This window comes from Maylandia zebra, linkage group LG7, assembly GCF_041146795.1.
Source record: "Maylandia zebra isolate NMK-2024a linkage group LG7, Mzebra_GT3a, whole genome shotgun sequence".
Taxonomy (NCBI): domain Eukaryota; kingdom Metazoa; phylum Chordata; class Actinopteri; order Cichliformes; family Cichlidae; genus Maylandia; species Maylandia zebra.
Genome location: NC_135173.1, coordinates 59,005,571 through 59,018,436, shown reverse-complemented (window position 1 = coordinate 59,018,436; position 12,866 = coordinate 59,005,571). Strand labels below are relative to the sequence as shown.

The 12,866-nt window shown below is 38.5% G+C and overlaps 1 protein-coding gene across 1 annotated transcript; it reads right to left on the bottom strand.

Annotated features, from left to right (window-relative positions):
• Positions 1-112: 112 nt before the first annotated feature.
• Positions 113-12,499, bottom strand: LOC101468334 (G protein-coupled receptor kinase 5). Its single transcript, XM_004564636.5, has 16 exons — positions 12,280-12,499; positions 11,595-11,675; positions 11,388-11,500; positions 10,201-10,278; positions 9,959-10,056; positions 9,099-9,191; positions 8,887-8,950; positions 8,396-8,536; positions 5,776-5,966; positions 5,661-5,698; positions 5,078-5,167; positions 2,840-3,048; positions 2,420-2,557; positions 1,949-2,086; positions 1,738-1,869; positions 113-1,655 (listed from the first exon to the last, which is right to left on the bottom strand). Exons 1-16 carry the CDS (start codon positions 12,332-12,334, stop codon positions 1,500-1,502), a joined length of 1,815 nt encoding a protein of 604 aa, XP_004564693.1. The 5' UTR covers positions 12,335-12,499; the 3' UTR covers positions 113-1,499.
• Positions 12,500-12,866: the final 367 nt, after the last annotated feature.

Genomic DNA, 12,866 nt, shown 5'->3' with positions numbered 1-12,866 from the left:
ATAGCTTTTATAAAGTTTTACAAAAAAAAAATATTGCATTACAGAGAGTGAAGGTGAAATATATTTTAGAACCTATTAACACACAGGGTACAAAAAGCCAGTATAATACCTATCATCTGAACAATTTATTTATTGTAAAAGAAGAGCTTTGTGGAAAAGTTACAAATGTACTTTATCAAAAGTCACTGCCTGCATTTTAAAACTGGCCACATCAAAATAAACATTTTAAAAATTATTGTAAAAGCAAAAAAAGTTAAAGTTGTCCACAGTCGCCTGCAGCCTCTTTCTCATTCACTGGCCACACTGCTCTGTTTCAGTGTGCAGCTTTCACCACCTCTACTCTTCAGGCCTAAAACCCATTTGATTTTGCTGCGCTCCCACAGATGTCATTCATTCTTTGCTCAGATTGGTTCTCCAAGCTCTGGGTGCTGCTCAGTTTAGCTACAGTTCCCCTGCTGCTTCATGCAACCAGTAACTCGCCTGGTTGTGTGTCCATAATCCGTTGCCAAACTAGTTTAAGCTGAGCATAGTTGTCTAAGCTAACCAAACACTTAGTGCTGCCTGTAGCTAATTGTGCGATTTGGAGGAAAAAAACATCAAGAGAGAGCAAAGTGGCAGCTAGTAAACTTCCACAATGATAGCCCTAGTATTTGGCTTTGATGCAGACGGCTGCAGTTCGTCCCACTCCCACTGTAGAGTAGAACAGAATAGAGTAGGCGTCCATGTGAAGCTCAGCCTGTTGTGGAAGCGAGGCCTGGTTAGCAAGCAAGCGTTTCTGGTGCTACCTAGTTAGTTGGCCTTTCTATTTTGGAGCCTTTATTGTTTCTGTTATATCTTCCCCTCTTCTTAGCAGAGATAAGGCATGCCCTTAAAGGTGCTCAAATTGTGCTGAACATGACATCTAATTAAATATCTCTTTTAAGCTCCAAGATTTTTCTAAAGGCATCCAAATAGATGCTTAGACTCTATTAAAAGTTGGATGGCTGACAATTTTCCCCAACCTAAATCTTCATTTGTGTCCCTGAAAGATACCTGAGATAACACTAGGTCTCCCTTGCCTCTTTACTTCTACCAGGAACCTTGCTTAACTGCTGACTTGGCTTTGAGTTTTTATGTTTATGTCAAATATCTGGTTCAAGCTTGCTTTTTTAATTGAAAAATTATTACAAGTTAATGTCTTGATGCATGCTCCATCCAGGTAAAGAAATCCCAAAAGGTCTGAACACGTCTGGACGTCCAGGTGACCCATTTAATCCAGATAATTCCACATAATTTATTATTCAGATGACATTTATTATATTGGAATTGTTAAAAAAAAATACTAGTACTATATACTATATATACTAGTACACTTGTTTAAAAATTCAAGTACTTTTTAAAAAGTTGGGATGGTGTAAAATTATTCATTTGTTTTACCTGAGAGAAGCAGAAAATGCTAATACAGATTAGGTGTAAGGAAGACAATGAAAACACAAAATAAATGCCTGCTGTGCTGCGATTTAAAGGGAAGAACCCTTTGCTACAATGACTTGTTGTTTTTTGGTGTCTTTGTTGTAGACTTTCCTGGGATTCAGGGCAGAGTTATGTATTCCTGATGAGCTGTAGCCCTCACTGGACAACAGGTTCTCTCTGCTTCCGTCAGAATCTGAATGATGCTGTTTGAGTGAAAAGAGGAAAGATATCTTCAGCTTTCCACAAAGGGCACACATTTTGACAGAATGTATTTTATGTCCTTACGTTTTTGCGAAAGATTCGGCGCAGCAGGCTGCGTTTGGGGCTCTCTGGGGCCTGGGACCAGTCGAGATCTGGAGATGCAGATCCCTTAGGGCCAAAAACATTCAGTTCTTCAAAACATCCCGTTTCTATTAGCTACATGGAAGACAGAGAAGGACGGTGAGGTTTGAAGCTCTTGTCTGGATTAACCCTGGTAATGTAACCTAGAACTTGCCTCATTTTGCCAAATTATGGAATTGCTTCCTGTGTTGAACTGGGAGTAGAAGAAGCTGTCAGTCTGGTCAAAATGGACTCCTTTCACTGTGGAAAATTCTTCTATGTCCTGTACATCAGTGCAGTACACCTGACTGGGCTAAAAATAAAAGACCACATGCAGTGAGTACAAATTTAAATGGCTTTAAGATTGTTAAAATCTTCTTCTTCTACATTTGATCAGTTTTTATTTAAGTACTTTACATACTCTTTAAAAACCAAAGTCACTTGACAAGATATTTCTTACATCGAAAACACTACATCCAGCTAAATGGAATCCAATTTAAATACATAAATGTAATCCTGTATGTATGTATGTATGTATGTATGTATACATATTCAAAATTCAAATTCATACACACACATATACATACATATCTAGATATCTGTCTCTATCAATCTATAGATATAGATATCTCATTTGGGTACTTACATCAGGTTTAAATGGAGGGTCAACGCGTCCTGCCTCCAGCATCCGAAAGTTGATCTCTTGGAAGAAAGGATGAAATTTTACATCTTTTCCCCCAGACTTCTGGGAGCCCAGCCTCTTTGTGGGGTCCTTGGTCAGCAGCTACAATAGTGGAAAAAAAGGTGTTCTCATTGCTTGAAGGATGTAATACAGCCTCTTCCGAAATTGGGGTTAGGATTTAGGCTGAAAAGCACATGTATGCGTAGTAAATCTCTAAGGTGTAAGCAACCCTGAACCTATCCTATTAGAATATGACTTGGCTTTTGGAAATTGTTGTACTGTCTTAACAATCTGACATACATCAGGGGATAAAGGTATGATGTGGATGAAAGAACATCTTCTGTGCATGCTGAAATAAAAATAGTTTCATTTTGAAGAACTCACTGAGGAGCAGATGTCTTTTGTCTCCTTGCTGAACTGGTTGCCATATTCTTCATGTTCATTCTGAATCCTTCTCTCCATTTCTGAGGATTTAGGCTGTTCTCCTTTGGCCCTGAAAGGGGGCCGACCTGCAGTCATTTCATAAATCAGACACCCGAGGCCCCACCAGTCCACACTCATTCCATAACGCTCATAGCCGATCACCTCAGGAGCTGAAATGGGAATGCAAACGAATAATCTTTTTATGCTTTGCTGCTGTTACTTATTGCCAAGGCAATATTCTTGTGTACTCTATAAGTCTATATTTCCATGTCGTGAAAATTACTAAAAACCAAACCCTGACTAGTCTCGTAGTTCCTGCTCCTGAAAAACAACCCCAGAGAATGATGCTGCCACCACCATGCTTCCCTGTAGCAATTGCATTCATCAGGGGATCATTGCTGCCTAGTTTCCTCCAAACATGACACTTTAAGGATTTCAATCTTTGTTTCATCAGACCAGAGTTTTATTTCTCATTGTCTGAAAGTACTTCATGTTCCTTTTTGCAAAACTCCAGGAAGGCTGTCATGTGCCTTTTAATGACAATTGGCTTCCAACTGGCCACTCTACCATACAGGCCTGACTGGTAGAGTTCTGCAGAAATGATTATCCTTTTGGGAGGTTCTCCTCTTTCCACAGTGCAATGCTGGAGCTCTGCCAGAGTGAACATTGGCTTCTTGGTCAGTTCACTGACTAAGACCCTTCTACCCCGATTTAGATCAGATTGGCTGGAGTGCTTCCACACTTCTTCCTTTTACGTATGATGGAGACTGTTGTGCTCATTGGGAACTTAAATACTGCTGAAATCTTTCTGTACCTTTCACCAGATGTGTGCCTCAATAAAATCCTGTCTCTGAGGTCTACAGACAATTCCTTGGACATTATGTCTTCATGTCCCAGTAACTTTACCACAGGTGGAGTCCAATCAAGTCATAGAAACATCTGACCAGTGCACCAGGATTCAACTCACTTTGGAGTCTTATGGCAAAGTCTGTGGGTAGTTAAGTTACAGTTTTGTTTTGTTTTTTTTAATAAAATTGCTAAAAAAAAAAAAATTCAAGCTAATTTTTTCACTTTGTCAATATGTGGTATTGTGTGTAGAGGTGAAACAAATGAATTTAATCAGTTTTGGAAATAGGCTGTAACATAACAAATGTGGAACAAGTGAACCACTGTGAACATTTTCTGAAAGCACTGTAGACATAAAGTCATAATAGGTTCTTTCTTCCCATCCAGTTGACAACATCAGGTAATTTGAAAGTTTTAAACTATTACAATACAAGAATTCAGAGATTCTACATTGGAGACACCAAACAGCCATCCTATCAATGCATGGCACAACATAGCAGGACAAGACCAGCTAAAGATCTGCGCCTAAAGGTTAAAGGTCAATCTTTTGAGGATGCCAATTTTCATATTCTGAACTGAGAAGACAGATTGTTTGAAAGAGGAGTAAAAGATGCCATCTATTTTCACTGTGAATGACCATCACTGAATAGAGGGGGTGGCTTGTGACACCAACTGTCAGTCACATACAATGCAATTTTAAGATCTATTCCCAGGTGCCTCAGGTTTCTGTTAACCTCAGGTTAATAGGGTGAGCCAAGGTATCACATTAGTTTCTCTCAAAACCTCTGCTGGTCATGATCCATGCCTTTTTCTCACCTTGGCTCATGTGACACAATTAATAGTGGGTCAACAACCCTTTTAGTGACAAGCCCCACAAGGATTTAGATACCTGGGACTCATTTGGTTTTAGAACTGAAGACGTTTTCTGGATGAGAGGTGAAACATCTTCAAGAAACTTAAAGAATTCCAATTCCTTTCTTTCAAAGTTCCTTAGAAAATAGCAAAATCACCATTTGCTTTGCTTTGATTTTATTGACAGTTGTTTGATTTTTTGTTTCTGTTGTTTTTCTGATGTGTTAAAACAAACAATCAGGTCTACAAATCACCAACTCCCAGCACAATGCAAACTGCATCATAAACTTAAATTTCAATTAGTGACTTTGTGATGGATAAACTTACATAGATAAACTCTATGTAAGTACTTAAGCAGTCCATCCATCTGTGTGCAGGCCAGTAAGCACCACTGAGAGGTATGGATAAAAGTCATACAATCATAAAAATAAATTGCTTTGTTTTCCAACACACTCATATAATCTAGTGATTTATGTGGGTCTGTAGAAGTTCCATACATACCCATATAGCCCAGTGTGCCCACCCTGCCTCGTACTAGACTCCCCTCAGACATCTTCACAGCCAAACCCAGGTCAGAGATGCGGATGTGTCCTTAATGGAACAAAAAAAGTAAGATTAACTGAAATGGCATGATTGTTGAGATTATTTTTCTCACATACTTTCACTTTTGCCCTGTCAAGTTAGGCTTCACTTTTCTCCAGCTGACACAATGGGAAACTACAACTGTTGCTTTTATTCCAAGAATGAAGGAACAGGTGTGGAAGTTTCTATAAATAGATAACAGGTTTTTTTACTTCCTCAAACTACTTTTCTTTTTCTTTTTTTTTTTACCCCTGTCAAAATACAATCAACACAGATTTTTCTTGAGAGCAGGTGGATGCTTCTGATAGGCTGCATGGCCAAATGTGTGGCATTTCAAACAGTCAGATTATTTTCAGAGTTAAAAATAGCAAGAAAGTAACTGCCAGCTTTTGCTATGTGTGGATGTTGGAATGCTATCTGCTTGGATGTTACTGTAGTACAGTTGAGGCTATTTATTGTACATGAATGATTAAAAAAAACACTGTTTTGTAGTTGCGCATACCATTGTCATCCAAGAGAATGTTCTCTGGCTTCAAATCTCTAGAAGAAACACAGCATTTAAAAACTTCTTCCCGACTAGTAGAGATGTGATTTAATGCATGTAGAAATACACTTACCTGTATAATATTGACTTTTGGTGGAGGTGAATTAAACCACAGCAGACTTCTGCAGCGTAGAAACGTACCCTGTCTTTGGTCAGACCAGGTGACCCCATGCGATGTATGTGAAACCCTAGGTCACCGCCGTTCATCATGGTCAAAACCATACAGAGATTGTGCTTGGTCTCATAAGCATATGCCAGATTCACCTGAACAATAAAAAAATAAAACAAAAATAAGAAAACAAAACTCACTAAGGCATCAGCAATACTATAAATTCAGCTTTTACAAAATACTTGAAACAATTCAGTATAATTCAGTGCAGAACACCACTCGCTATGAAAGAAAGCCAATCATAAGGATTAAACATTATCCTTAACCTCCTAGGACCTGGCATCCACATATGTGGACATCACATTTTGGGTTATTTAGACCAAAATACTCAATTTTGCTCTATATCCACTTACGAGGACATTATACTGCTACTGTGCTATCAAAATGTTAAATGAATATCCTCATATGTGGCTCTCATTTTTCTTAGAAACAAAAATCAGGTAAAAAAAAAAAAATCTGGTAATTCTTTATTTTTACATTAATTGGGTCCCAATCAGCCCAAATATCAAAGAGAAATTGAAAATGCATGTCATGGAAGAGTTCCGGTCTTAGGAGGTTAAAAGAAACTGCAAATACACATTTTAGAAAAATTGAGTTGTGCTCACTGATTATAAAAACTGGACATCATTCTTAAGAAAAATAAGACTATTTGATCACGAAATTCATCTGAATCAGTAGATCAGTATAAACAGAATTCTGTCTGACCGAGGTTGCTTTTGAACTTGTTCTCTCCCTGATTATTTTATACTCAGCTATATTGCTGAGACGAGGTATAGTGGCACCAAGAAAGTCCTTGGTTTGAATCCAGTCCGAGGCCTTTCTGTGTATAGTTTGCATGTTCTCTCTTCATCTGCATGAGTTCTCTTAGAGTTCTCAGACTTCCTTCCACAGCTCAAAGATGATGATGAGTCTGAATAGTTGTCTGCTTCAGTGTTAGCCCTGTTAGTCCAGCCTCTCATCCTGTGATGGATGCGATAGGCTACAGCCTCGATGTAGTGGATAAAAGCAGAAGAGGATGGATGGATGGATGGATGGAAGAAAATTGATGGATGGATGTGTGTCAGAACATGTATAAAACCTGTTGAATGATGTGATGAGTCTCTAATTAAGCATATATAAATAGTAGATCGACTGGTTCTTATTAAGTACTTTTCTGCCTAACTTGAGCACTCAAGGATAGGTGAGTATGCAGACGGGAGCGACCAACCTTCCAGTTAATAATTGACCTGCTCTACCTCCTGAGTCACAGCCACCTCTTCTATGTCTTTTATAAAACATAGAGAAGAGTTCATGTCCATTATCCCTATCCCAACTGTGATAAGGTGAAAGATGGGGTATACCCTATACAGGTTTCCTATCGGTGTCACAGGATAAACTTCTCTTCACTGTAAAAATACCTTGTATAAACATTCAGTAAAGATCATTTTTGTTAAATGATTTGTTCAAACATTTGGCAGCTGGAGTTTTTAACAAGTGTCAGTTATGATGGAATTATAAAGACTATTTTGAATTGCTTATTAATGTCTCGTTCGGTGTGAGCTTAAGCTTTATTAATCTCTGTCTCTCTTCCACAGCATGTCTTTTATCCCGCTGGGGCGATCGTGGCTCAAGAGTTGGGAGTTCGCCTTGTAATCGGAAGGTTGCCGGTTTGAGCCCCAGCTCCGACAGTCTCGATCGTTGTGTCCTTGGGCAAGACACTTGACCCTTTGCCCACCTACTGGTGGTGGTCAGAGGGCCCGGTGGCGCCAGAGGGCCCGGTGGCCCGGCAGCCTCGCCTCTATCAGTGCACCCCAGGGTGGGTGTAGGGTTGATGGCACCCCAGGGTGGGTGCCATCAACACACTGTTGATGGCAAATCAACAGTGTGTGAATGTCTGTGTGAATGGGTGGGTGACTGGATGTGTAAAGCGCTTTGGGGTCCTTAGGGACTAGTAAAGTGCTATACAAATACAGGCCATTTACCATTTACCGTCTTCTCTCTCTCTCCCCAACCAGTCGCGGCAGACGGCCACCCCTCCCTGTGCCTGCTGGAGGTTTCTTGCTGTTAAAATGGAGTTTTTCCTTCCCAGTGTCGCCAAAGTGCTTGCTCATAGGGGGCCATATGATTGTTGGTTTTTTCTGTGTATCTATCATTGTAGGGTCTACCTTACAATATTAAAGTGCCTTGAGGCAACTGCTGTTGTGATTTGGTGCTGTATAAATAAAATTGAATTGAATTGAATTGAATTGAATTGAATTCAACTGAATTGTAGTCACAGTGTAACTCAATAACAGTGTATATGTTTATTTTAACGAAGAAAGAAATATCAACCATTGTAACAGTGCAGGTCATGGATTTGCTTTTTAAGAATAACCCAACTTTGCTTACACAGATAACACTGGTTAACAAACATACTGATTTTAAAAAAAAAAATGAACAAGGCAATGTGAAAACCATCACAATGAACAAAAACTAGTTTGAAAATGTAAAAAAAATTGACAAATTAAAAAATGATGCAAATATTTGAAGAGCACAGCAGTCTCACCACAAAGCGACTATCCAGTTCCTGTAGTATCTCTTTCTCATTGAGAGCCATGTCCTCTCTTTTCCTCTTCTTTACATGGGTTTTTTCCAGCTTTTTGCAGGCATACATCTTGCCTGTGGCTCTCACCTGACAGGCCCACACCTCAAGACAGAATAACAGGATTGTAAGACAATAACACCCTTGTGATAAATTTGTATCTAATGCTGTTGCCAGTATCAGAGCTGTTCAATATGTCAAAAAAGAATAGGTTGCTGCAAAGTGAAAGTATACTAATATATGTAAGGGAACTAAAGAGTAACAGAGATGTAGAACTGTGTTGTGAAGGTCTAAGTCCATGAATTCCCCCAAGGGAATATGTATGTAAAATAAAAAATAAAAAAACTACCTTCATTTTGATACACCGTGGGTAAAGACATACCTCAAAAACATATACCATAAAGTGTCTGATATGCTAACACTGTGTCTTAGAGTAAATCCCAAAACATACATACCGCTCCAAACCCTCCTTTCCCCAGTAGTCTGTACTGTCGAAATGTTTGCTTCATGATAGGCTGCCTTGAAAGAGACAGACATGTTGTTTTCATTTGAAATATTTTTGTAAATACATTTTTTAAGAAGAACTGTAAACAGCAGCTACTTGGCTAACCACTGATCCATGAAACAATTCGTCTCATACCTTTGTTGGGCATACACATTTACTGACCTCTCCAACTGTTTCCATTGTAGAAAGCGGGCAAAGAACATGCTGTCCTGGTACTGGGTGAAGGGCTCGTTGCTGAGGTATTTATGTAGGTCTCTAATCCACAAAAGAAAGATGAACTCCATCTGCTCCATTGGTCAACAGTTTTCAACAGCATGTGCCACACTTTAGAGAACTGATTCTGAAAAGCAGTTCTTCTATTGGCTACTGGACATACTGTATATATTACTGTGTATATCCCAGTAATTTAGCAAAATTAGAAAAATAGTCATCACATCAGGCCAGCAAAACTCCAGTTAAGCCAGTAGTTAAAATTATATACAGTCAGTATAGTGCAGTGTTATGGTTAGATGCATTCAGATGTGTTTGATTTGAGGAAGATTTGGGCATGGATGTCCCAGAAAATTCACACCAAAATCTGACTGTGCAATACTCAAAGAAATTACAAAACACACAAAAAATACATCTCAGACTCTATAGGCCTCTGTTAGCATGCTAAATGTTAAAGATTTACAACAGTACAATTAGAAAAAGATCTAATAAGTGTTGCTTCCCAGGAGAAACTTGCTTCTCTCTAAGTAAAATATGGCATAGCTGAAGATAAATCTGAAACCCCTAAACCTTCTGGAACAATGTCCTTTGGACAGACAAAACCAAACTGGATACATTTGGCCACAATGTATAATGCCAGATTGGTGAAAATAACCTTTTTCACCAATGCAACCACAGGACCTGGGCACTTTGCAGTCATTGAGTCGACTATGAATTCCTGTGTATACCAAAGTATTCTAGACTGCATTGAGTCCCCTACAAACTTGTTTTAACATGACCATCTATAAGCAGACCAGAGAGATATAACTTACTCCCTGCAGCCATGAAAGACATCACCACAGGGATTGAGCTCCAGACTCTGATTGCAGCTTCTTTCATGCCTCAGTAGGATGGACACACACTCACTGGACTGAGGGAACATGATACACTTGGATAAAGTGATGTGTAGCATGATATAAGAATTCTTGTTTCAAACTTCAGAGGAGAAAATAATGAAAGAAAAATATCCACGGTTGTAAACTATCAACCATGTTTTCTACAAATGTTGTCACACCTGCTTCATGAGGAATCTCTGGATGATCCTGTTCCCAGACTCTTTCCTTTTGTCATCTGACTGAATGTCAAAGTTGTCCTAAAGAAGAAAATAGGTATTAAGATTGTTTGCATATGTGGATGCAGAGTCTATATGTACAGGTTAGTTCTTCAAAGGGTTTAGACAGTAAAATCTAGTATCAGACAGAAGGTCTGATGTCAGTTTTTCTGAAGTAATTTGAGCTATTTACTGCAAAATGTTTAAGTGGTCAGACATACAGATGCTCACACATGAAGCAAATCACCAGTAAATTAAATGATTTAGTTCATTCACAATCTGTAAGTCGTGCAATAAACTTAAAAAGATCTTGTGTCAATGAATAATTTATTGTTTACAAAATGCTGTGTAAACTCGGGCGGTTAAAATGTTTTAGAGAAGCACACTTCTCATCTAATTTCTCAGGTTTAATATTGCCTTTGAGACTACCTACTGTACCCTGGATGTGATTACTTGCCAGTTGAAGTAACGGTAAAAATATTAGGGTTTTTTGTTTGTTTGTTTGTTTTGAAACATTTGCCAGTGTTGCAGTGGTTAGCCACTTGATAAGGCAATCAGCTGCCGCTTAACGCTGGTGCTTTGAGTGTTTTGAGGGTCAGGCTCATTAGATACTACCTGTCCAGTAACACTTTGTTTCTGCACAGGATACAAGGTTATATGAGCTGTTGTATCTACAAGAGTCACCCTCTTGTGCACTGAAGTCCAAAATTTCTTTTTTACTCAATATGAATATACCAGAGTTAAATTTGGCTGATGTTTTTTTTCTTATCATTTAATAATGCCGCGGTGTCTCATGCATCATTATCCATCAGTAATCAAGAAAGAAAGAAAAAAATAACAGATGGAAATTCCAACATGCTATAGATTATTTTGATGTTATATTATATGTGTTATGGTGTAATTCTTCAAGTATATTTTCAGTTCTCAGTTTTCTAATGTTCTTCATGTTAGTTTCACATTTGTTTTGCTCTTAATCTCTTATCTCTCGTTTAATATTTTTAAAAAGCGCACTGCACTGCAATGTCATTACTTAAAACACACAAGAGCAATGCAACTCTAGCTTCTGAAATAATTACTGATATTTAAGTGCCATTATTTTCAATATTTTTAAGGACTCAAATTCCAGTAAAAGAATTTTTCACAGTTTGTACCAAAGCATCTTGGAGGGAAATGTAGTTCTGCAGATCAGGCCGACTCCGACAGAAGAGCTGAAACAGTTTCTTGCCAATAGGCTGCTTCACACATAGACTATAGTAGTCTCGTTCTAATGGAGAAATATAAAATAAAATATATGGTGTGAAATCTCACAAAGAACCAGAACTTGTTCACACTATTGAAACACACTTGCAGATACACACCTATGTTCATGGCCAGGTCTTTGCACTGGCTAATGTGGGGAAAGCGAAGCATTTCTTTCCATTTCCAGCTCCTTCCTCCACCTACAGACAGTGGGGACACAGAAAAGGAGTTCTTTAGTGTTGTGAATATGCATACATGCCTATAACCAAAGTGCTGACATATTGAATAACTCAGACTGAGATGTCAATCAGCATGCCTAGTCCTTCAGGTTTCAGACAATAGCTTGTTCGACTACAGTGAGTGAACTATAAATAGCTCCAGGAACAAATTAAACAAAGCCTGTGGAACCACATTACTCTGCAACGTACTTTACACACTATCACTCATAGTTTGCGTCTCAATTTCCACACTCCAAATTTATTTCATGTCTCAAGTAACAGCAAATAAATTTATGTTGCCTTCAGAGAGAATTTCACTTTATTCAGAAATGCTAAAATTGATAAACTGATTTATCCTAAACTGAACTGGTGAGTAAAAAAAACCAGACTTAAAACTCATCATTGATCAGGTTTATCATACATCACTCTTCCACACTGTGACTGAAAAATCATTGTCCTGAGATAACCCATATAAGCACTACTTCTGATGGAGGTCATGTCCCAAATTGAGAAATAAGTCAAAAATTGTCAGCATTTTAGCATGTCATCTTCTCACATAAACTTTCTGGATATAGAAAGTTCTTACCTTCTCTGGCTCTAACAAGAGCAGTATTTGCCGCAATGCTTTCTATAGTTTCCATGTAGCACTGTGCCTTTGCACTACAAGTTACCTTTAGTTAAGTACCGCACAGTATCCAGCCTTCATGCACAAAAGTAAAAATACAACTTCTCAGCAGGCCCAGTAAATGGCAACTATTATATTACCGGCTGCTGAAATAGCTAGTCGTGTTGTCTAACCTGCAGTACCTGTGAGTCACTAAAGAATGTGGGATACTTAATATATGACAGTGCACTCCAAGCACAGGACACGCCCTAAGTAAGAGAGGAGGGACAAAACACAGGTGTAAAGAGCATACAAATAAATCAAAAACTGTAGAGAGGTGATGGATTTGCAACAAAAGCAAAGCAGACAGAAAGAAAGAGTTATTAGAAAAGAGTTTCTAAATATTGACCATTCTTGATCAACAGGTAATCAGAATTTAATTGGTTTTGGACTACTTTTCAGTTCTGAAGTTACTCCCATTTCATGTCCAAAACCCTATTTTGACCAAAGTTGAACTTATCAGCTAACACTTGCAAGCTTGGTTAACAAATCGCATACATAAACTGTAT

Excerpts from the sequence above, each read along its gene's own strand:
- LOC101468334 (XM_004564636.5), bottom strand. The coding sequence starts at position 12,334 with ATGGAAACTATAGAAAGCATTGCGGCAAATACTGCTCTTGTTAGAGCC. Across the intron at positions 5,699-5,775 it reads CAAAAGTCAATATTATACAG|AGATTTGAAGCCAGAGAACA; the intron begins GTAAGTGTATTT and ends TGTTTCTTCTAG. Across the intron at positions 2,558-2,839 it reads CAAAAGACATCTGCTCCTCA|CTGCTGACCAAGGACCCCAC; the intron begins GTGAGTTCTTCA and ends CCACTATTGTAG.